The following is a 23,788-nucleotide window of genomic DNA, read 5'->3' on the forward strand; positions in this document are numbered from 1 at the left end:
CATCAAACTGCACTGCTTCGAGCTTAGCAGGGTATTCTCACTCCTTTCCTCTGCAGCCTGAGCACCCTCCACCTTCAGACTTTGCCCACTATCCAAAAATAAACTGAATTTTTAATGGTGCAACATGACCCTTAATTCCCCTCACAATAAAGTGAGGTGTACACACACACACACACACACAGAGGGTAAAGCCAAGCCACACCACTGCATGTTGGGAGCCAAAGAGCCAGTGAAAGCAGGGGCACAGAGCTCCTCCTGTGCTCCGCTCAAGCCTGGCTCCCAGCTCCACATGTACAAGCAGAACCTGAACTTGGCTGGCTCCTCATTAGCACTGCTGATCCACACCTCATCATTCCAGAACTCTCAGTTGCCTCAATATGAAAAGTAACCCCCTTCTTTTCCTCCTGCATGTTTAAACACTCACCTCTGCTGCTCACCCGGCTCGTTACCAGCCTCACCTGGCCACACATAGCTAGAGCCCTTGGCTCCCTCACAAACTTGAATCCTTTTGCTTTGATCCTGCAGTGAATCTGCAGCCTGGTGCTGGAAAGCAGAATGAGACCCATATATATTTAATTCCAACCCCCCCCCCCCCCCCCAAGTTCAAACTGGAATGTTTAAAACTGCCCAAGCAGAACCAGCTTATGCCCTGGAACCCATTCTCCAGCCCAGCCATGAATCCAAGCAATACAGCACTTACTTGGGGAAAAAAATAATGATCATGGTGGGTAACACCCAAGGTCTGAGTGCCCTTGTGACAGCCCCAGGAATGCAGTCCTCACCCCAGAGCTCCATCCGCAGGGGTGCTACCTCTTTGTAGCTCAAACATGGACCAACAGCAAGGACCTGGACTCAAAGATAAGCCCTGAGGGAAGTTGGGGGTTAGAGTAAGGCTGCCAGGCAGGAGCTTTGGAAATGGCCATGTGCAAAGGAGCTCATGGCTAACCCACAGGGGAACAGTCCCTCAGAATACCTCAGGGTTATCGACAGTCACAGCCCCTCTCCACTGGAGTCTAACAGCACTTTCCTTAACTAATAGCATTACACAGCACACCTAGATCTCCCTCAGTATATCTGGGAAGCGTGTCTGGAACATGAAGCTTCCAGTGTCACAGCATTTCAAGTCATCCTCCTCTCCCTATCCCTGGGACTGGTGGTGTATTTGTTTGCTGTAGAACACCATAAATAATTTTACCAGCTTGGAAAATGTAAATCCAATTGCTTTGTGCATGAAATGAAATCCAGTGTGTGCATAACACTTTTTCCTTCCCCAGCAGTCATGTTTTATGTGTCAAATCATGGAGCACGGGCAAAGAGCTGTTCCATGCTGATGCCGCTGCACACCCACAGGGATGAGAAGCACTGTCCTCTGCCACTAACTGCGATGGGGCAGCGCTTCACTTCCCACCAACACATCTGAGAATCTGCAGAATTAAGCTCTTATGAAGTATAATAATAATAATTATCCATAAATGTCACTCAGACTTGTCCGCAATTGCTTCTCTATTTCACTCTGCAGTGAGGTAAGGATGCCATGTGAATGCGAGTGCTGGAACACTCATTTTTCAGCCTCACTCACACTGTATTTGCTCCAGGACTTCCAATTACAGCAGAAATGCTTGTGGTACTGGTGAGTTTAACACTGCCTAGTGTCTACCTGCTGTGTGCCCTAACACAACAACAGAGAGCATCAGTCTTATGCCTATTCTGTTAGCCTGATGCCTCTGAAGGCACAGAGACATTCTCCTCTCAACAACAGCATCAGTCTTAAGACAAGCTCTCAAAGAGGACAAGGAAAGGAACCCAGCTAGGACTGAAGCAGCCACCCTGATTTTCCCCAAGACATTTCACTAGTCCACACCACAACTAGAATTAAGTGGTTCCAAAGGGCAGCTTAGCACTAAACCAAACATTTTCCTCTTCCTAAGCAGGTCCTCACAGGTGCCCACAAAGCACTTCTGAGATCCATCAAACTGCATCTCCCTTTTCTACAGCCCTTAACATGACTTTAAAACAATGACAAGAGCAATTCTGACAACTGAACAAGCATATTAACAAAAGCATTCTCTTTGATTCATTTTCATTTGTATGGCTGTGACCATGAAAAAACATACTGTAAAGAGCCAGGACACTCACCTGATATAAAAGCATTTTCATTAGGATAATCATTAAGTCTGTTCTGATGCATGTGTTGAGAATGCCATCATTTCTTGTACAATTTGTCACAGAGTACTACTTTCTTCACTTTAATGCCCCAATAAATACTTCTGAACAGCCTTGTAACATTATCTGATATTGTCAAACCAAGCAGAAGAGGGGAAAAAATATCAGCTACGCAGAGGTTCTGAAACTTCAGTTCATTAGTATCTCTTAAACTCAGTCTCAAAATGCTTTTTGGAACTACCTAAGAAAATAGTTCACATAATTCTTACATGGCAGATGAACATCACAGAAGTTCTTCATTAAAAGGGATCAATTTAAAAGGCAAATTGTGAGCTGCTACCTAGCTACAGAACCATAGAATGGGTTGTGTTGGAAAAAACCTTAAGATCATTCAGTTCCAACCCCCTGCCACAGGCAGGGACACCTTCCACTAGAGCAGCTTGCTCCAAGCCCCTGTGTCCAACCTGGCCTTGAACACTGCCAGGGATGGGGCAGCCACAGCTTTTTGGGGCAGCCTGTGCCAGCACCTCTCCACCTTCACAGTAAAGAACTTCCTTAGATCTAACCTGAACTACACCTGTTGAAGTTTGAACCCATCACCTCTTGTCCTATCACTGCAGTCCCTGATGAAGAGTCCCTCTCCAGCATCCTTGGAGCCCCTTGCAGATACTGGAAGCTATCCATTTTGCTACTTGGGAGAATACACAAATGTGCAGCAACAAGAGAACTCTCATCAATGGCAGCCTCCTATCAGTTATACCTTTTATGGTGCTTAGTATATAAGAATAGTTTGCTTCAAATTACAGGATAACAGCAGTGAGAGGCATTAGAATGCTGCTAGTCACATTAATCATACATATTGGTTGAATACTGAATGCTCTTCCAGTTTGTCTGACAAATTGGAGTGGCTCTGGTAACCCCCCGCTCAAGTGTGTGTTCTGCCTCATTCTCTTTTCCATCATTCATTAAATCTCCTGTGAATACACAAGGGCTTTCTCTCCCGGCTGTCCTCATGGATTTGATTGCTTGCCAAGTGTTCAGGTACCCTCTCATCCTCCCATTAACAACTTACTGATCTCACAGCAAAAGCCTGCAGTGAATTTAAAATTCCCTTTCTATATGCCTGTTAAATAATCCCTCTTTGCTGTCTGACTGTGCATGAAGAAGGCTGTGCTTCATGGGAGCTGCATGTTATGTGCTCTTCGAGAGCAGAAGTGACAGCTGATGTCACAAGAAATACCATACTCCTTTCACTAAGCTTAACCTTGGGTACACCTACTTTATTATGACATGTAGGAGCTACTGACACATATCGAGTTGATTTTTTTACTTATCTTATTAGAGACATTAATATCCTGATCTGTGCACAGAAAAAGGTTGGAAAATGGTACCTTTTTACAAATAGCTCAATGGAGTGTCTAAAAACAGCCTATCACTGTCCCATAGCTGCTCTTGCATTGCATCTTGTTTGCCCACTAGACAGAAACATAACTGCAAGTACTACAGTCATGTAGACAGATAAAAATCCAGGTGAGCTGTATTCACTGCCTGTATTTACATCATCTGTAACGATTTAGGATTAAAACTTGGCTACTCTGCTAGTAACTGGCTTTTGCATCTGGCAGCATAAGATTACAGTAGAGTCCTCCCAAAAATATCCTGAATGAAACAACTCGGATCAAGTTTTTCAGGTCTTTTTAGGCCATGCAGTAGATCAAACACTGCAGGATTATTCTTGCAACTCACATTCTGAACTGTTTGCACTTTAAAAAGTTACCTTAGACAATGCTCCCATCACCAATTGTGATGAAAATTTCACTGAACTCAAAAGCACGATTTGGGAGTCTGGGAGCGAAGCTGTGCCTTATGGTCCTTCACATAGCATTGCCCTGAGAAAGGTTCAGCAGCAATCCCAACACAGTAACACAGTTCAATTCTGAGATGCTGAACCAAGAGGCTCATTTCAACTATCAACACTTCACAGCTCTCAGGAACACATCTTTAAGGTGGCTAAGGGCAACTACTTCAAATTCTTCTCAGATCTTTTGCATCACACTACAGCCTCATCTATTTTCTTTAAAAAAAAAAAGAAAACAAAAAACACACACAAAAAACCCTCCAAAACATGGATGTGATAAAATTTAAGCACATGAAATACATTAATAAACAAATGGGAAACAAGGAACTGGATGATACAGAATAAGAAGGCAACATTTCCCACAGAAATACTTCTGCATGTCTAATTGTGGCAAAGTCAATGACAAATTGATTCCTCAGCTGCACAGGCATTCTGTATACCATGTACCCTATAAAAATATCACTGTTCAATACAAGAATTCAAGTGTCTGCAGAACCAGGATATAGGAAAAATAGTTTAGGGAGGAAAAAAACCCCACTAATTCTGTAGTGCATGGCAGAATGAAACGAGGCAATTACATCCTGAAAGGTACATCTCAAACCAGAGTTGTTCAATCCAGAAATCTCTGCATTCCCTTCCATTTCTAACACTGGGTTTTTTAAGACCATAAATACCAAACCCAGCTGATTAAAGCAAGAAAAGCCTTTCAAATGTGGCATTTTCTCTCATGTTCCCCCATTCAGTTAAAGTGATGGTGATTTAGTAGTAGCTTCCTTCATCCCAAACTCTGCAGCAACTTGATCTTTTCACCTTCTCACATCACTTCACAATAAAGGTGCCCATGCTGTTCCTTACGTTGGACTAGGCACAGTATATGGGTCAAATGCTGCTGTAGTCCGAGCCACGGGCAGCAAGAGTTGCTGCTGCTTTCCGCTCCACCAGAAAGAAGGTAATTGTTCCAAAGAAGCCCACAGCCACCATGATGAGGAGCTGCCACTGCAGAAGGAAGTAGTTGCTGTAGAAATAGGCAACTGCTGCACAGATGGACTGAGAGGAAAAACAGTGTAAAGAGATTATCAGTGGAGATATCCAGTATTACTGCACAAGAATCAAATTGATACATACAGTTTAATGTTCAACTCTCAGTAGCATGCTTCTGTGGAAGACATGCAATCATAAAACTTCATTACAGCTCAACATATGGCTTGGTATGATATACAACAGATTTAGTTTTTACTTGTATTTAAACAGTGTTCACTGCAGAAAACTCAAGTGCTTGTAGCATCTCAAATGCACTTCTCTGCTATTTTAAAAGTTTGTCTACAAACAACACAGCCAAGGCTTTGAAGTCAGTCAGTTACTTCCAGTTTTACAGCATTACAAACTATTCTATACCAAAATTCAGGATGAAATCTGTTCAGAAACATTCTCTTTCTCAGCTCATTAAAAACTCAACCCAACATTTTGATAACATTCCACAATCATACTGTCAAAAGGCTTTGTTAAGTAGTACCTGAACAAACTTAAAGATGGCAAAGGCAGGAGCACTGTCTTCTGAATACAGGAAGCCTAAAATACTGAGGAGCTGGGTGTTAAAGCAGCTGTCTCCCAGGCCCAACAGGAAGCTGCAGAATATGGCCACGTTTTTGCTGAAGGAGAGAGTGAATCAGATTTAAAAGCCATTCATTCAAACAGCTTACACATCTATAAACTAATTGGCAGACTAATTGGAAACTGAGAATGGAAGTTATCAACCTAAAACTCACTGAAAGAGAACTAGGACTGCCTGGCTTGGCAAAAAAAGAATAGTTTCATCAGATTTTAGTTTCTTGAATGCCAAGACTACTGGTACTGTTACCTGCAGTCAATTTTAGTCTGAATTAGAACCACTAAAAGAACTCTGATTGGTACTTGGAGCCACAAAACCCACAAGGCAGAGACTAGAAGCTGATATACACATGGCAAGTTGATAAAATCTGCAGGAATACTAGAAAAATACCAGTTCATTCTGCAGCAAAACACTCCAGTTAAAGAAAAGTCACCCACACTGCCACACACTGACATGGTTTAGGGGTAGCTTTAGCAGTCCAGAGGTAAATGTTGGACTTGATGATCTTAAAGGTCTTTTCCAACCTTATTGATTCTATGATTCTAAATGCTTAGTTGCAAGTTAGCAGCTGTGCCTGCACAAACTGACAACACTATTTTCACCCAAACTGACAAAAAACACTTCAAAAGGAAGTTGCAGTGATAAGAAAGCTCCCTACATCCTTCCCCTAACACTTAGGGCTGTAAGACAGGCATAGGACAGCACCAGTTAGACCAAGTGGATTTGACAACAAGCACTGAAAGACTTGGAAACCATTGCAACAGCACAAGGCTGCCACATGGAGTGTCTAAAAACATCTTCTCAGTGCTCCTGCTGTAGTACAACTGAACCCAACACTGTTTTAAAATAAACTGAATTCCTGACATCTAGTACAATAGTTGCTGGTCTCGCTAGTCAGGCTGTCCTGACTAGATGTCAGGAATGGCAGTTCAAAAGCAATATATTTGCTATCAAACATCCTAATGCTTTTAATTCTTATGCCATTCAAGTGCCTAAATTGGATGCACACTGGTAGAATATATACCTTGCATAAAAATAGAATTCCTAAAAGCTTTTTCTATGGAGTTAGTCACTACACAGAAAAGCAGCTTCAAGGAATTTTCTGTTACAGGAACAAGCTGTTTATATACATTGAGTTATAGCAGCCAAAGGGAAAAGTTCACATACCTTGGAATCATGTACGCAATATCATCTGTTCCTTCCATAGGAGCAATAGGGGCATCATTTGGTATGTTGAAAAAAATTAAGTAAAAGGCTAAGAAGTGGACAATGATGCCAAGCATCACCACAGGGTTCCGGCCAAAGCGGTTCTTCTTGCTCAGCAAACCAAAGATTCCTCCACCTGTAGCAGTGAAAAAGCTGAATAATTAAACCAAAACTGAAGATATAAACATAGAACCAAACTTAGAATACTGTAAAAAAAGTGCTGACAACTTAAGATTATAAATTCCTCCATGTTGGATAACTGAAAGATCAATGGACAAGTGCTTAGCTCTTAACTGAAAGAGCATGCACCTCTCTCTCTGCATGCACATTGTTAGTGAACAGTGGTTTCTGGTTAAACATTGTAGTACTTAAGTTTAAGCAAAAAACAATTACTTAATGCAATTTTATTCAAATGTTACATCTCATTTAACACAAGCGAACCTCTTTAAAAGAAAGACATCTTTAGTGCAACAATTTATTAAAACATTAAGTTACAACATGACTTTAATAAAAAAGTAAACATAATAATGTTCAAAAAACAGAATATCAAAAGGTTGACAGCTCCTCAATGACATTGTAGCCCAGTGTTTCTCTCATGCTAAGATTTAGGTATTTCTGTTCTTCTTTTAGGGCCACGAGGAAGATCAGGGGCTGGAGCACCTCCCATATGAAGACAGGCTGAGAACATTGGGGCTGTTCAGCCTGGAGAGAAGCTGGGTGGAGACCTCAGAGCAGCTTCCAATGTCTGAAGGGAGCTACAAGGATGCTGGGGTACTCTACATCAGGGACTGTAGCGTTAGGACAAGGGGTGATGGGCTCAAACTAAAACAGGGGTAGTTCAGGTTAGATGTAAGGCAGAAGCTCTTCCCTGTGAGGGTGCTGAGGTGCTGGCACAGGGTGCCCAGAGAAGCTGTGGGTGCCCCATGCCTGGCAGTGTTCAAGGCCAGGCTGGACACAGGGGCTTGGAGCAAGCTGCTCTAGTGGAAGGTGTCCCTGCCTGTGGCAGGGATTGGAACTGGATAATCTTAAGGTCCTTTCCAGCCCAAACCAGTCTGGGATTCTATGATTTGTGCTAATCCAAAAAATGCAGACTCTTAGGATTCAATATGTCACCTCCTACTCCAGAACCACTTTACAAAGCGTGACGTGTAATTCACAGTGCAGTAAGGAGCCACATTGCCCATTTTGCTCCTATTATTTCAGGTTTTGTTCACATACACATTGCTGGAAGCTTGAAAGACACCGTTTAAATATAAACCCCCCCACTTTGAATAACTATATCATCTTAATCCTTTTTTGTGTACCAGATAATAAATATAGACTCACCCAAAATTTCTCCAACACCAATAAAAATACCAGAGAGCCCAATAAGGCTTTTTGCTTCATTGCCAAACCTATTCACAGCACCAATGCACGTCCCATATACTCCAGAAAAGAAGGTTAATTCCACACCTTTGAAGGAAACCAAGCAAATAATAAATGAACCATTACCAAAGTAATGACAAATCTTTATGTCTAAAGTCTGGTTTTCTCTACAGTGTCTTTCATGTAAATATATTTAAAAGAGGTATGTGAAAGAGAATTCAACAGGGAATTTTAAACTATGTAATATGATATTCTCCTATGAGCTTAGAAAAACCATAGCAAAAAGAACAACATCACTAACTAATGTCACAGGCACTTTGGGTCAGTATTGTTGCTGTGGCACAACCCTCTAGCTAGTTTATACTTCTGCATTTCAAGAACTTTGGAATTTCATCCAAGTGCCATGTAAAGTAACACTTAAAGTAATGGAAATTTCAGTGTAAGAATTCCCCCCCCAGGTTACAGCAGTCCTACGAAAGTCCCCACATCCCAAATACCAATTAGGAGCTAAGTTTCCTAAAACGGACTGTGCTGCTTTTCTATACATACATAGTGAATAAAATCTGAGAAAGAACTGCTGCTTAAAATACTCGGTTTTATTGCCATTACTGTGAGGAAAGGTGACAAAGCTGAGTCCAACTTGCATGACTATAAGCAACCATCAGTATAAAAATACCTGTTTCTTTAATAAAAAGTGTATTTAAAACAATGCAAACTTATGCCTAAACAAAGAAAAATAGCTCAAAATAAAACTGTTTATGATTTACCTCCTTTGCCTTTTGCTACTGCAAATATATAGTACACCATTTACACATATATATATATATAGTCCAGGCTACCTGTATGGCACAGGAACTTAAGAGCTTCAAAAAGGGTAAACTTTGAGCAGTCTTAATAATATAACCATCAACTTTTGTTAATAAAAGCTTTTGTGATTCAGAGCAGAAGTGTGATGACGAATGAATGAGGAACCTTGGGGGGTTTAGTCTCGAGAAGAGAACGTTCAGGGGGCACCTTATCACCCTCTACAGCTACCTGAAAGGAGGATGGAGCCAGCAGGGGCCTGATCTCTGCTCCCAAGGAGTAAGTGATAACATGCTCAAAATCCATGTAGATGAGACCCTCAGGAACATGGTTTAGCGGTAGCCTTGGCAGTGCTGGGAAGCGGTTGGACTTTATGATCTTAAAGGTCTTTTCCAACCTGATTCTACGATTGATAGGATTTTGTATTTTCCTACTAAAGTGGCAATACTGACCAGGAGCCACCAGGTGGCAGCAGCTGTTTTTCCCAAACTGGATTGCTTTTTTCCTGCTACCTGTAAACTCAAATTTAGGATTAATCAGGCCAAACCTGCCTGAACGCCTCCCCTTGTTACTTGGCTCACATCCCCACTGTGCTACAAGAGGAATTCAAGTTAGTTAAACTGGGTTAACACAACACTGGAGATGCCGTGAAGCAACGTGTAACTCAGTAAAGCGGCTAGTACGAACTGACTTCATAGCTCCCACCACTATTTCTCTACCAGAAGCCGACTGCAAACTTCAGCAGATGTTGTGGCACTGTTTAGAGTCTGTTCACATCTAAGTTTTTCTTTTCACCTACAAGAGCTAACAACAATTTTCCATAACAGTGACTCAGAACTGAGGTATCTATTCTCCCTAAAACTTAATTTGGTCATGAACAAAACTATTTCTGAAGCCAAATAAGTAGCAAGAAGCCCCCCCCCCAAAAAATCATTAAAAGATCTCAGTTACATTTTGAATATTTTAAGAGTATTTCTGTGGAAGAACCACTTCTATACAGCAAAAATAATGTTATTTGGTTTAAATTTCATATCTTGGTCTAATAATGGCAGACCAGGATTAACTAGAAGTTGCTAAGGAGAGCCTTGGCCACAGCAAATATTAATGACAAAAATAGTTGAAAATGGCTAAATTTTCCCCAACAGAACCAAGACTAAACCAAAAACTGTTAGAAATCTCCCATGCCTTAATGAAGGTGACAAAAATTAAAACGTACAAGCATTACTTTAATTCCAATGCAACTGCATTGAACAATCTACAGCCTATTGATATTGATAGCCATTTTGCCTAACCCTCAATTTGGGACCCAGAGCTGTACTGAGCCAAGAGTTACAACATCTGTCAGTACTTGCAGTCTTTGTGCACCCCTCCTCCTGTACAGAAATGTTTTTCAGAACACAGGAATGTCGTAACTTATTCAAAGTTAACTGAAATATTCAAGTAATGTTTGCAGAGATATGGAACTGCAAACCTGCCCTGGGGTTAACATTCCGAACAATGCCCTGACATTACTACATTACACACTCTGTTTGCTCCATACCTGTGTATGCTGTTGTAACACTGAGCAGCATAATTTCTTTGGTGAAGCTCAGCTTTATAGATTTCTCTGTAAAGACATAATAATGGAAATTAATAACTTCTGATAGCACTGAGATTATTACACTTTCTTCTGCGCTTTGCTTAAAGCAAAATCAGGTTAAAATTCTGCAAACTATGACTTCATTGAACAGAGAGCTAAAACTGACCCTGATCTGCCTTTTAAAAGATATGCTGTGATCTGAAATCTTTGTTTTGTAAGGAAATCAAGGAGGGAAATGCTGAACAGAGGATACACAGCTTTCAATGAGCATACAATTTTCTGTTCATTGTGTATTTGTACTCAGTCCATGGCAATTGTCTCCTAAAATGATACATAAATTCTCAGTGATGATCCTGTGTTCTCAAAACAAGCTTAACAGTCACATGCAGAGCACATCAAGCTCCAGTGGAAACTGCAGGTGCTGCAGTTCAAATTCTTGTTAAGTTCACTTGGTGACTAAATAAAACAGTATGTAACCACTTCTTTATCTTGGTAGTAAAGTTCTTCTTTCTTTTTAAGGTTTCAAGCTCTTTTTGTGCTCATCTATACGAGCACAAATATAAAGCAGCTGTTATAAAGAAGCTCATATATAAGGAAGCTGTTGATTTAGTTTCAGATCCAAGCTACTTTACAAAGAAGTACCCCTCCAAATTTCTCCAAGACTATACTAGTACGTAACTGAAGCGAAGCCTACTTCACTTCCTCTCTTTCAGTCATCTGTTCGTATGATACTGTCACCTGAAAGGAGTTTGGTGGTTCCCAGGCTTTTCCAGTTGCAAGGCCCATTTCGTCTAGGCTCAAAATCCCAAATGATCACATAGACAACTCAATTCCTCTGAGGCTTAAAGCTCATCAGCCCTGTGTACCTATGGGAACTGTCATCTCCAGTCTGAAAGATATTATCATCTGGCAGTCATTCTTCCATCCCTGAAGGTCTATATTCAAAGGGAATAACTGAAATGCATTCTTGACACCTTATTTGTTTACAATTTTGTCCTCTAAGTGATTAGTACATGATCACATTATCAGCAGAATGATGGAGAGCTGGAAAGGACATGTCAGTGTGTTTCAAAGCAACTCTTATGTGGAACAGTACTTACTGAAGGCAGCCAGCGCTCTTGTCATTTTGTTTTGTGCAGACCTGGGCAAATAAATGACTTGGTCAAAATGGAAAAAGAATAACCACAGTCTTGCTATGCTGGAAGGCAGATCAATTGTTCCAATTTCCTGTATACTTTCTAGCCCAGCACTATATACTGGAATATGCTATTATATTATTAAATATTTCTGAGAATCTAAACTATTAACAAAAACCAACTATTTCTGTGCTAGTGAATGCCATTCCAAAATTAACCTGCTTAACAGCACCTTTCTTCTGAGCTTTTTATAGCTTTAACGATTTTTTCACAGGCATATTTACTAATCTTTTTCTAACATTTTCATTGTTCTTTAAATAAATCAAAAAAACTTAAACTGATGCTTTGGGCAAAGCTGTACTGAAGCTACCTGTGTACCTGTGTGTTTCTAGTGTATTTATTTTGCTTAGGGTGACATATATATATATTTAGAGAACATATGAAAAGCATATTTCAATATGTTAAGGATAACCCATAAAAAGGGTTTTCTGATGATTCCAGTCTTTAAACTGGGTTAACGAGTAGAAGACAGACTATGAAAGGCAGATACATGTTCAATAATAATCAGAGGTAAAAGGTAGCTTTCCAAAGGCATGCACTTACTGGAAAAGCAATGTGCAGTACTGCACTCCACCCTTGACAATACATCATATAAAGAACACTCATTCTCACTTATTGAAGTACAGACACTATTCTATCAAATCTAAAAAGTTCAGGTTGTTCACAACATTCATGTTTCCAGTGTACAGGGGAAACTAAATGCATGATGCTCCAGTGAGGACTAGGAGCACAAAAGTAACAACATGTTCTTGCCACAAGTACTTACGAGCTGTCCCCTGGGATTTCGTTAGTAGAATTTTCCTCCCCTGGAGCTTTTGTGTCCTCTTGTTTCCTAATCAGAAAGAACAGAACTGTGCCCACAAGACTGATAACAGTCAGAGCAATGAAGACAGTTCTGCGATCACTCTCTGTGGAAAAACAAACAAGACATAACTAGATGTGCAAAAGCAATTCAAATACCTTAAAGAACTAATACAGACATACTCCAGAGCTGTTTAAAATGCATACTCATTTTCTAACCTACCTTCCACAAGGTAGGAGCACAAGGTACCCAGCTGCTGGAAAATTTGTCTCAGTTTTATGATGCTAACAAAATATCAGCATACTAAAGAGTGTCACTGGCATTTTCTGCCATGCAAAGAGTATGACTAAGGAGGAATGCATAAATTATTAGCAGAAGTACATCTTTCAAGACTTACATAATTCAGAGTGGACATAGCAAACTACTCCAAACCCCTTCAGGTTTCTAGAAAAGCTCTTTAGCAGCACCAGAAATATTAGTGCCATAACATCAGGAACTGCTAAGGCTTGTAAATTACAAAGGCCTTAAACCCACCAAAACCTCAGTAACTAATAGAGCATGTGATGTGCATCTAGAGGAAGGTAACTGCTGCACTTGCCACTTGTTTAGCACAATGCAGAATTCACTCCCATTTACAAATTTTAAGCAGAGGAAATAAAAAAAAACCAAGAAACAGCTAATAGTGACTGAACTAGTGTATGGTTCTGAAGAAATTGTCTACACTTCTATTTAATTCCCCTTTAGCTTAAATGTAAAGGTAAAATTGCTACAAATATAACCTGTGTACGATTACAGGACAAAAAGTGAATATGGGCTTCACCTTGAAATGCCTGTAATATTTTCTACAGGTTGTAAAAGGAAGGAGGGATTGATTTTAAACACCATCAAACCTTCCAGTATCAACATTTTGTAATAAAGAGGAGTCTCAAGACATTTAAAGGTAGAGGAAAACGTAAGAGCAGAACTCCCTCATAGTTAACTGCTCTATTCTGTGGTTAGCAAGAGCAATGAAATTTGGAACACAGGGAATTTCAGGCCCACCAGGTTCAAAGTGTTTCCAGTACTTTCAATAACACTTAAACCTTTTTGTTAGAGATGAAGGAACATGGAACATTATCTTCAAAAATCAACCTGTGCTGTGCTACCAAGCCTGTGTCTGTGGAGAGCCTGAAGTCAGATCTAACAGCAGCATGAAGCAGATTATTCATCTCAACAGGGCAGTACTTCTGAAGGCTAATAATCATCATTTAAAAGGCAACATGTTATTCCTGATTGACTAGAGCAGAAGTATCCTGATCTTTTAGATGTTAAAAGGAATTGACACCTCCAGTAGACATTTGACTTCAAGACTACAATAAGGAAAACTCTCACAGTTATTACAGCACAGGAATCAACCCTATTTGTTTACAAAATGTTTGTTTCTTTCCATCAGTGTTCAGTTTTTATAATTACAATCTTAGATTTTGCTCTGTTTTCTTAGTGGATACCCCCACCTACTTGCCTTGCTTACTTAAACAGTTGCCATAGATCTCTGCTTTAAAACCACTGAGTCCGAACAGCTATCCAGCTTCTTAAACATATAAAGTCCTGCTCTTTACAATTCCATCAGGAATTAGTCTTCATAGATTATGCCAAGAAAGGAAGACCAAGTTCTCAAACACTCCACCAGCAACACTGCCAGTTTAAGCAGCAGCAGCCCACTCTCAGTGCAGCTGCATATCTCAACCTCTGTCTTCCTACACTACTTTGCACCACCACAGTGGTTAGTGCAACTGTGAACTGGGATAGCTTTCCTTTCTTTTCCTTTATGTTACAGTTTAATCAATTTCAGTCTATACTAGGAATTTCCTTTGTAATAGGATCATACACATATTAAAAATACAGCCATTCCAGAATACCTTTCCCCCAAAATATTTTCTGCCTAACTTAGCTATCTTTCATCATGAATGTTTCCTTCTTTTTATTTCTATTTTGGATGCCAGAGAGGGACTTCTCATCAGGAAATGTAACGATAGGACAAGAGTTAATGGCCTTAAACAGGGGAAGTTCAGGCTGGATATAAGGAAGTTCTTTCCTATGAGGATGGTGGGTGCCCAGAGAAGCGTTAAGTGCTCCATCCTTGGAAGCATTCAAGGCCAGGTTGGACGGAGCCTTGGGGAAACAGAGTCTAGTGTGAGGTGTCCCTGCCCGCAGCAGGGGGTTGGAACTAGGTGACCTTATGGTCCCTCTCAACCCCAACCATCCTATGATTCTACAAAATGTGTAATTTGGCATGAGCATGTCTGTGCACGGAAAATCCCAGAATAGCTATCGTGGAAAACCTTATTCTAAATGAGCATTGTGAAGACTTTCACAGACAGTACCCTAAAGGAAGGTACTCAAAGTGTACTGCACGTAGAAAAATAACATACATAATACAAGGGCTGGGAGTACCATGGAACACTAAATGAAAAGCATACTCCAAAAATAGCTTTACAATAAATTAGGGGGGAAAAAGTCTGCTATTGAGTAAGTTTCTTGCCACTTTCCAGTTCCTTACTTAAACATGCTACCATGTTTTAAAGGATGGCCTCCCATATAAGCAAGCAGTACCCACCTGATATGTGAGTTTTTCCTTGCCAAGCAAAGTATATATACATGTTTCCAAAAAACAAGCTGTAAACAAAAAGGACAAAGGTGAACAGGACAAGATTAAGGGTGTAGCATCACAATAATACTAATACTATGAAAAAAAGGTACTGTGCCACTGTGAAAGAAATAAAGACACTAATCCCTCTCCATGCAAACTACTTACTCTATACAAAACTTCAAACGCAGCAGAGGATTCTTCCCTGTAACGTTGGCTCTTCATTTCTAGCCATCAAGACCCAAGTGGTAGCATAAGTTAGGCAATCTGCATCTATGTTGCCTGTGTCTCATTTTTGAAGGGTATAGGTTAGAAAGTGGACATGTTTCTGGAGGTAATGCAACACTTCCTTGGAAGAGTACTGAAGAATTGCTCCAACACTGGTGTTAACAGCTCAAAGGAAATTCTGTGTTCCTACCTAGTGTTTCCTAAAATCTAATAACTCTGAATAAACAGCAATTCAAAACAGCCCCAGAGTCAAGTTTCCTCATATAAAGCCAGGCATTTTACTCACTGTAAAACACACAATTACTTGGGTTTGTGGAAATTGCTACCCTGATAACATACTGATAGGTTAATTATGGAACCTGAAACTCGGGGAACAGAAGTAGCATGCCACGGGTTGAGACATTATCAATGACCTCTAGTACAGACTCAAAAGCCTCAGCACCTTCAGCAATTCATTCCTCTCCTCATCTCCCACTATCCAGAACTGCTGTATTAGAGGTAGTAGAAGGTCTCTCTCTTCAGGAACCATTTTTGGACCTATTGCCAGTAAATTTGTTTGATCCCTTTTTGATCTTGCTGACACCATCCAACTCTACACTTTCCTGTGGCAACAAGCTGTAAGAGTTTAATCACCCACTGTATAAAGTAGCATCTTATCTGTTTCAAGCCTGTCCTCTTCTGGTTTCACCAAGCCACCTGAGTTCTAGTGCAGCAGCATTTAGTGAGCAACAGTTCTACGTTCAGCTCACTTGCTGAAAACCTCCATGTTCTGATGACATGGCATAATCCTCCTCAGCTGAGTCCCAAACTTCTTAGCCTCTGAAGTCAGCAACTCTACCTTCTTGCATGTTTTTATTTCCCCCATACCCTAAATGCATTACACAAGAACCATAAACTATATCCACACAAAATATTCAATGGCAGCAATACAGCACCCACTACCTTTCTTGATGCCAAGACTTTTTTTGTTGCAACAGCACTCAAGCTTATCAGAGTACTATCAACAACAAGATCTCTTTTCTGACTGACAGGTCCAACTTCACTATCTTCACCTTCTCAATAAGCAGCAAGGTCTGGCTGCTGCCTCAGGGAAAAGGAGGGTAAAAGTCAAAGGGATAAATCATCCAGCAAAGAAAGCACCTCAGCAGCTAGAGCCCAGCCCCACAGTTCTCAAGCAAGGCAAGCAGGGCAGACCCAAAGACTGTAAGCAGGGTCAACTAAAGCCTTGACCACCATAGAAGCTCATGCTACTAAGGCAGGTCTGAGGGTCAAGCTGGGAAGTCAGCCCACAGACCAGAGTCAGGTCCAGCAATTCCCACATAGTTTCACAGTGAGAAGACAGAGCAAACCCAAAATAAGAAAACAGCCTATAGACCAGAACAGCAAGACCCACTGCCAGGCACATATAAGGCTACAGGTGAGCTGGAAACCCAGTCCCCTGCAACACAGCTCCAGAAGAACTGGGTGCCCAGAACTGAGTTTAAATGGGGTGCCTGGCCCATGGGCAGATGGGAAGGGTGTGGTGGACGTGCCAGGTGAGATGGTTCAGGGCTAATTAGAGCAATCAGGGTACTGACACTAATTAGCACAGCCCTCACAATCAACAAGATTTGTGTCACATATGTCAATGTTCCCCTAACAGAAATAGCACATTGAGAGCAGAAGTTTGCACTATGTAACTTTCATTCACTGTTCTATAACGCACAATAGCAATAGAAATGTTCCTTTCACCTCTCCCTCCAGCTTGGGGCTGGAAGTAGGTGATGTTACGGTCCTTTCCAACCCAAACCATTCTGTGATTCACTGACTATAAGGTACCAGCAGAGTGTTTTTTAATGCAGTCTCCACTTACCAAAAATGTAAAAAGCAGAATGTGTACACAACCAAATAAAGAGTCACAAATAAAGCTTACCTGGACTGTAAGAGAGCCCAAAATACTCCACTGTTCCTTCCAATGGTGTTTTCATCTGAATTTACAGTCAAGCAATTTCCCTGTGCTGTCCACAGGACTGGAAGAGATGGAATATATTGCTCAAGTAATAAAAATGTTTTACAGGTATATTCAAATATAGCAAATATAGCTTACAGTAAGCAGGGTAAGAACAACACTTACCAGCAGCTGCAATCCCAATAAAAACAGAAGCAGTGTAGAAAGCCCATGTTGTAGGTTGGATAAAAACTGCAATGTATAGGCTAGAATAGAACAGATCAGTTTATTGCATACAGACAAGTGAACACTGCTTTTGAACAATCAGATAGCTCACTTAGCTTAGGTTGTATGTGAAAAAAGGGAATCTTTACTCCACTAGGCATGTAGAATTTTATTTTCTAGTCACTACCTTGAGACCACACCTGAACTCCGAAGTCTGGACAAGCTGGAGGAAAAATACACTGTTTCCAGTAACTGGGCAATTACACATCTACTGATACAAACAGTATCTCTCCCAGGTGCTTTGCTTAGCCAGTACAATGTCATGTGTGGCATGGTAGCCTTAGATGTCAAAAAGACAATCATTTAAGAGGAAGCAGACAAAAATTCAAAAGTAATACTTACCTATAAAATACACCACTAACAACCATGGAGAGCTGAGGTTCTACTATTGCAACCACTGAGGGTGAGATAAGATTTGATGCAGAGAATACTCCATAAATGATGGACATGCTACAAAAATAAACAAAGATGAGTAAGTACTTAGAACATAGGATGTAAGTGCAACTGATTTAGGAATGTTCACTTGATTCCAAAACATCAAGTTAAGTACATACACAACTTACGTAACTGCATAACCTTCATGGTCAAACTTTTCCTTCCTTTCTTTTGTTACTTTCATCCACTGCACTCTGTATGGGAGTGTTTCTTGGATTGCTGAATAGACTATTGCATGCAAGCATAATAATTTACAATATGCATTTGTCACACTGTGCCTCAACAATAGTTACTGTACTTTGTGCCTAGGACTTCTAGAGGAGAATGTTTCAGAGCCTCACTTGTCTCTCAGTGAGGTTTTTATGCTCTGCCAAATACACCACGGAAAATTTATATATTTTCTGCCAACTGTATTTTTAGTTTAAAAGAAGATAATAACCCTCAAAGCAGCAACCAGGTTCTCCTACATGACCAGTTAATTTGGGATACAAAAGGTCCCTGCTCACGCTTGACAAGTTTGAATGTGCCAGTGCAATAACACAGAACAGCTTCTCGTGGCTTTGCTTCTCATTTCTGACTGCATCTTTAATGTTTATGTTCCCGTATCTCCTGGAAGCTTATCCATGCCACCTATCCTACACAAAGGTCTCTTCTCCCAAGTAACAAGTGATCAGACAAGAGGAAATGGCCTTGACCTCCACCATGGGAGGTTTAGATGGAGCTGAGGAACAATTCTTTCCCCAAAGGGTGCTCAGGCATTGGAACAGGCTGCCCAGGGCAGGGCTCGAGTCACCCTCCCTGCAAGTGTTCATACACTGTGTAGACAAGGCCCCAGTGCCACGGGTTAGTGGTGGCCTTGGCAGTGCTGGGGAACGGCTGGACTTGATGATCTTAAAGATTGTTTCCAACCTGGTTGTTTCTGATTCTATGATTCTAAAGGCAAACAAGCAGGGCTTAGTGAGCAGTTTTATTTATTTTAAAACTTCCACATTCTTCCTCTCCTAAGACAAAATGCTGACAATGTGATGACCATATGGTGGGTTTTCTCCCTAGAAAGAGAACATGCAAAACAGATCTGTAGTTCAACTAGACGTAATTCAAAGTAGAACTGGCGTGAATGTGAGAAGCCTGTTTAAAACTCCTTTGAGTATGTCACTAAATTTCAAAGTCAGCAGAATGCTACAATCTCTTGAGAATATATCTCTACCAGATGGCATTATAACTGCCTTCACCCTGCAAGGAGCAAAGTAAGATCTGTGTAAATTACCTTGTGTAGCCACTGCCATGGAAGTCCGTGCTGTTTAAATTTGTGATAACAGTTTGCTGTGAGGAGAAAATCATACATTGTCATATGCTAGAATATATCTTGTAGTCTGAGAACACTTGCATCAGTTTGAAGTCAGTATCAAACATTAGAATTGATCATTAATAGACTCTACAAAGTACTTAAAGTGTTAATTACAACTCACACCACCTCCACAATGAAGGTGAAGGAGATACTTGGCAGGAAAACGTTTGTAGTAGTAACCAGTATATCATGATTTCATCAGAGACCTTAAAATAATTCACAGAAGTTTTGTTTCACCGAATGCCTCTCTAAGGTAGATTTGTATGACTATCTAAATTTAAAAAGTGGGAAAAAAGGAGAAGTTTCAAAATACTCTCCATTTGGCCTAACTCTGAGCTTCTGATTAGAGTTTCCGTTCTTTCTGGTTTCCTGTTATTTCCCTGTTCCTATTTTTTTCCCTTGAATCAGCATTTAATGATCATGAGACCACGGAATCAGTTGGCTTGGTGGGCAGATCTGATTGCAAGTCACCTGGAATGACTTTAATGACTATAAATTACATGATTGCATGATCACTGGGTGTAATTTAGTGAGGTGCTCTCAATTCACTGCAGAACTTCTCAGATTCCTGGGCTGTACTGACATCCAGTGTCATGCTGAAAATGACACTTACAAAAACCATTCTAAAGTAGTTACTCCTATAAAGCAGTGAAGGACATTTATACGTCTGAACCCAGGAAGGATTCTTCTTGCACGCAAGAAAAGAGAAGCTGCAAGACCAGTAGGCTCAAGAGATATGTTGAAATCTAACTGTCCTTCAGGCACATTACTAATACTGAAAGCAACGTTGACAGCTCCGTAAGTTAGAGGATCTGGACTGAGTATATCAGTAGCAGGATTCTAAAACTGCAAGCAGTTAGAGTGCAATCTGCTTTTAATGGTAAATTTGGATTGTTATGCTCAATTTTGCTTCAGCACACAAAGAGATACACACTACTAAAGCAGTAAATTACTTTTTCAGATGGTGACTTGGCAGTTGTAGCAATTACGGAAGTCTGACTCCTTGTCAAATGTTATCCTCATACTCCCCCTCAATATCTAGTTTGTTAGAACAGAAAAATACATTTAGATTAGGAAAAACACTCAAGGGCATAGTTAATAATAACAACTTCGGCAAATATTTTGAAGGAGACTATATGGAATAATCAGAAATATGACAAGTCCCATGCAATTCAATTGTTCAAGTGTCAAAACAGACACTATTTTAAACAGCAAACATTTGGTAAGATTAATTTTCTCCTTTCTAAGCAATCAGGCACAGTACCATGTGTAGCACTGCTATCTTAAACTGCTTAATTATCCAGTTCACCAACTTCATCTAGTTAACACAGAACCAATAGAGATAAAATGTCAAGGTGTCTTCCACACTAAGAAATGCCATGTAAAGTACCTCTTAGAGTACACAAAAGGCAATGAAGGATGAATAACTGTGACAGAAAACTTGGCATGTTTTGAAATCCACACCTACCGCAATATTTCCACAGGTTTGGAAAGCAGTGAATATAAGCATAAATGAGACTCCCAAGATAATGATGTTGGAAAGCTTTTTGGATTCAGGAGACATCTTGTGTTTTCTTGCCAAGGCCTCAGCTTCAGTCTGGAAAGTCTCTTTTCCTTTAAAAGTTTCCTCTTAACTGCTGTTAAAAACAAACAAGCAAAAGGAATAAAAGAAAAAAAAAGAAAGCTTAAAAAATGATGATTACTGCGGGCTACTTATCAGCTGTTAGGACATAACCATCAACCAGCTCTTCAATATTGTACAGTAAAATCAGTAACTTGAAAAGCAAACACCAAAGAAAAGTCTGGTACAAAGGGTAAAGACCCACATTCTCTACCTTTTCCCATGAAGTTAACAGAGCAGACTGCAGGGTGTCACTCCTTCATGACATCACCTTCCCCCAGATGAAGAAGTTTCCAAGGTATCAAGCTAGTTCATCAGCTCAGTTGCTTGCCATTGCTTGAAATCCGAATTCCAGAACACAGCCTCTAAATCACCTGACAAAGAAAAGATGAGACATTCGTCCACGGGAGTCATTTCCATGCATGTTGGACAGGAAATAAGGAACATTTCCCAATCTACATCAGCTGACCCAGCCTGTGTGCACTCTGGGAAATGCAGTTTTATGAAGTATACCTCTGCTGCTTAAAGGGGTGGTAATCTGCTAATCCTTAACATAAAATGATTTGTACTTGTCTAAGACTTGTAATCTCTATCCACTAAATAACACCTGGCAATGCAAGAAAAGCCTCAGGAAATCATCTAAGACAACTGTTTAATCCACTGAATCCACACAGAGTTATTCCAAAGGGGAAATGATCCCACCTTGGAAAAAACACGTAACTCAGTGCCATCAGCACACAAGCTCTCCATGGTGCTTCTGTCATCCTCCCAGTGACACAGGATAGAAAAGAGTCTTCATAATCTTTCACTGCCTTATCTCAAGGAACAGCATTATAATTATCAATTACATGCCCTTACTATTATACTTCACATTGTTTCTAAATAATAAACTTCAGAGCAATTGAACTTTAACTTGTGAACATCTCTGTTAAAAGCCAAAAGAGGCTCGATCACATGGAATGGCTGCTTTTCACTGTCACTGTCTTCTGTCTGCCCTGTTGGGCCTCCTATTAGACTATCAAGGTGTGCGTGGGGAGGTGTTTAACACAAGCAAAGCTCTCTTCTTCCTTTTTTAAACTATGAATTTATAGTACCAGCCTTTTAATATCCTCTGGGCTCTGTGTCCCACTCATGCCTCTTCCTCTTGTGCCACCATAAGGATTCATCTGCCTGCACAGCAAACTGGGCTGGTGCACTGGAGCAATCCTTTTGGTAACAGCTTGTATTGAAGTCACTGAACCTGGGGAAGAAGAGACACAGGAAACCCTCTCTGTCACTTTAGGGAAATCATTGTAAAGAGAAACTTCACATTTGAGGAGACGAATTACAATTTTAAAGCAAAATTATCTGGGAAAAACCAGAACAAATACAGCACAAAGCAATGCAGTGTGAAAATCAGTACCAGTTTATTTGACTTCCTGAAGTCCTGTTGCTTCCGGGTTTCTGTCGATGTCACTGCTTATTTTTATACTTCAGTGCAAAAAATATTAAACGCGATTGCAGCAAGGAGGAGGATTTAAATTCTGAGTTTGTTTTCTCATTGTTAATGCTATCATTTCACTGAATAAATCACTATTGTCTCTGTCTATTCTTAACACAGTACTACGGAACAGATGGATAGACACACTTATTGTATTAAGAGAAGAACCAGGTATTAGAATTTACATTTGGAGCCTGGAAATTTGATTCAGTGTCTGTAGTCACTCAGCAACACCTTTTTGGGAGGGGGAAGCTCTCACGTTATTCCCTACAAAACTCTGTGAATCTGTCACTTTTACACACGGGCTGTGCTAATCTCCCTTGTTCCCACTTTAACAAAGCACAGCCCCACAGAGCACACGGTGTGTACATGAGGGTAGCTGACGTTTCCCAGCTCGACTCGCAGCTCCCGGACACAGACGGGTGCAGCCGCGGGAGATCGCCTCGCAACGAGGGCTCTACCACCGCACCACAGCCCACATCCAGCGCCGCACAGACCGAGGCGGCCTCCCCAGGCACTGCTGTGGGCAGGAGGTGAAGAACACCCCACGAAGAGCACTGCCTACCCCTCAAGACCACAGCCCGCCTGCCCTCACAGCACCCGCCCCACCGCTCCAGCCCGCCTCCCCTCACAACACCCGCCCCACCGCTCCAGCCCGCCTCCCCTCACAGCACCCGCCCCACCGCTCCAGCCCGCCTCCCCTCACAACACCCGCCCCACCGCTCCAGCCCGCCTCCCCTCACAACACCCGCCCCACCGCTCCAGCCCGCCTCCCCTCACAGCACCCGCCCCACCGCTCCAGCCCGCCTCCCCTCACAGCGCTCCGCCATTTTGAGCCGCCTCCCCGCCCACCCGCGCGAGGGCCCATCCCCTTCGGGATCGCTACTTTCCCTTTCCGCCCGGCGGCGTTCCCCGCCCCTCCCCTCCCCCAGCCCCCGCCCTGTTTCCGTTAGGATTTTAGATTAATTTTTTATTTATTTATTTTTTTTTACCGTTTTCAGAGCACATTGTTCAAAATTTCCCCGCCTCCGCCGAGCCCTTCCGGGTCAACGGCGGAGCCGCCTCAACGATCACTTTGAACAACGGGAGAGTTATTAATTTAGCAGCCGCTTTCCCGCTTGCGCTCCTCCGGGATCCGCGGCAGGCAGTGAAAAAAGAAACGAACAATAATAATAATAAGGAAAACGAAAACGGGGCTCGGGGAGGGAGGCGGCCACGGGGCGGGCGCTTTCACTTCCGGGTCGCCGGCGGCCATT

General features: G+C 41.3%; 1 protein-coding gene across 4 annotated transcripts; it reads right to left on the bottom strand.

The window, feature by feature from the left end:
- Nucleotides 1–4,289: 4,289 nt before the first annotated feature.
- On the bottom strand, nt 4,290–23,662 carry MFSD11 (major facilitator superfamily domain containing 11). Of its 4 annotated transcripts, XM_061455572.1 has the most exons (15): nt 23,525–23,662; nt 21,267–21,426; nt 20,900–21,039; nt 19,351–19,406; nt 17,991–18,098; nt 17,550–17,629; nt 17,349–17,445; nt 15,179–15,237; nt 12,547–12,688; nt 11,685–11,725; nt 10,546–10,611; nt 8,163–8,288; nt 6,798–6,972; nt 5,535–5,670; nt 4,290–5,068 (listed from the first exon to the last, which is right to left on the bottom strand). In XM_061455572.1, exons 2-15 carry the CDS (start codon nt 21,274–21,276, stop codon nt 4,901–4,903), a joined length of 1,404 nt encoding a protein of 467 aa, XP_061311556.1. In that variant the 5' UTR covers nt 21,277–21,426; nt 23,525–23,662; the 3' UTR covers nt 4,290–4,900. The 4 variants fall into 4 exon arrangements, with proteins under 4 accessions (XP_061311556.1, XP_061311558.1, XP_061311555.1 ...); XM_061455574.1 differs by lacking the exon at nt 23,525–23,662 and having other exon boundaries at nt 20,900–21,028; nt 21,267–21,505; XM_061455571.1 differs by lacking the exon at nt 23,525–23,662 and having other exon boundaries at nt 21,267–21,505.
- Nucleotides 23,663–23,788: the final 126 nt, after the last annotated feature.

This window comes from Pezoporus flaviventris, unplaced genomic scaffold, assembly GCF_033815535.1.
Source record: "Pezoporus flaviventris isolate CSIRO_AGI_PZ_B2104156 unplaced genomic scaffold, CSIRO_AGI_Pfla_v1 ptg000020l, whole genome shotgun sequence".
NCBI lineage: Eukaryota > Metazoa > Chordata > Aves > Psittaciformes > Psittacidae > Pezoporus > Pezoporus flaviventris.

Coding starts and splice junctions, on each gene's coding strand:
- MFSD11 (XM_061455572.1), bottom strand. Junction 17,630..17,990: donor GTTAGTGGTGTATTTTATAG/GTAAGTATTACT, acceptor GTTCTATTCTAG/CCTATACATTGCAGTTTTTA. Junction 11,726..12,546: donor GAAATCCCAGGGGACAGCTC/GTAAGTACTTGT, acceptor TTATTTGCCCAG/GTCTGCACAAAACAAAATGA.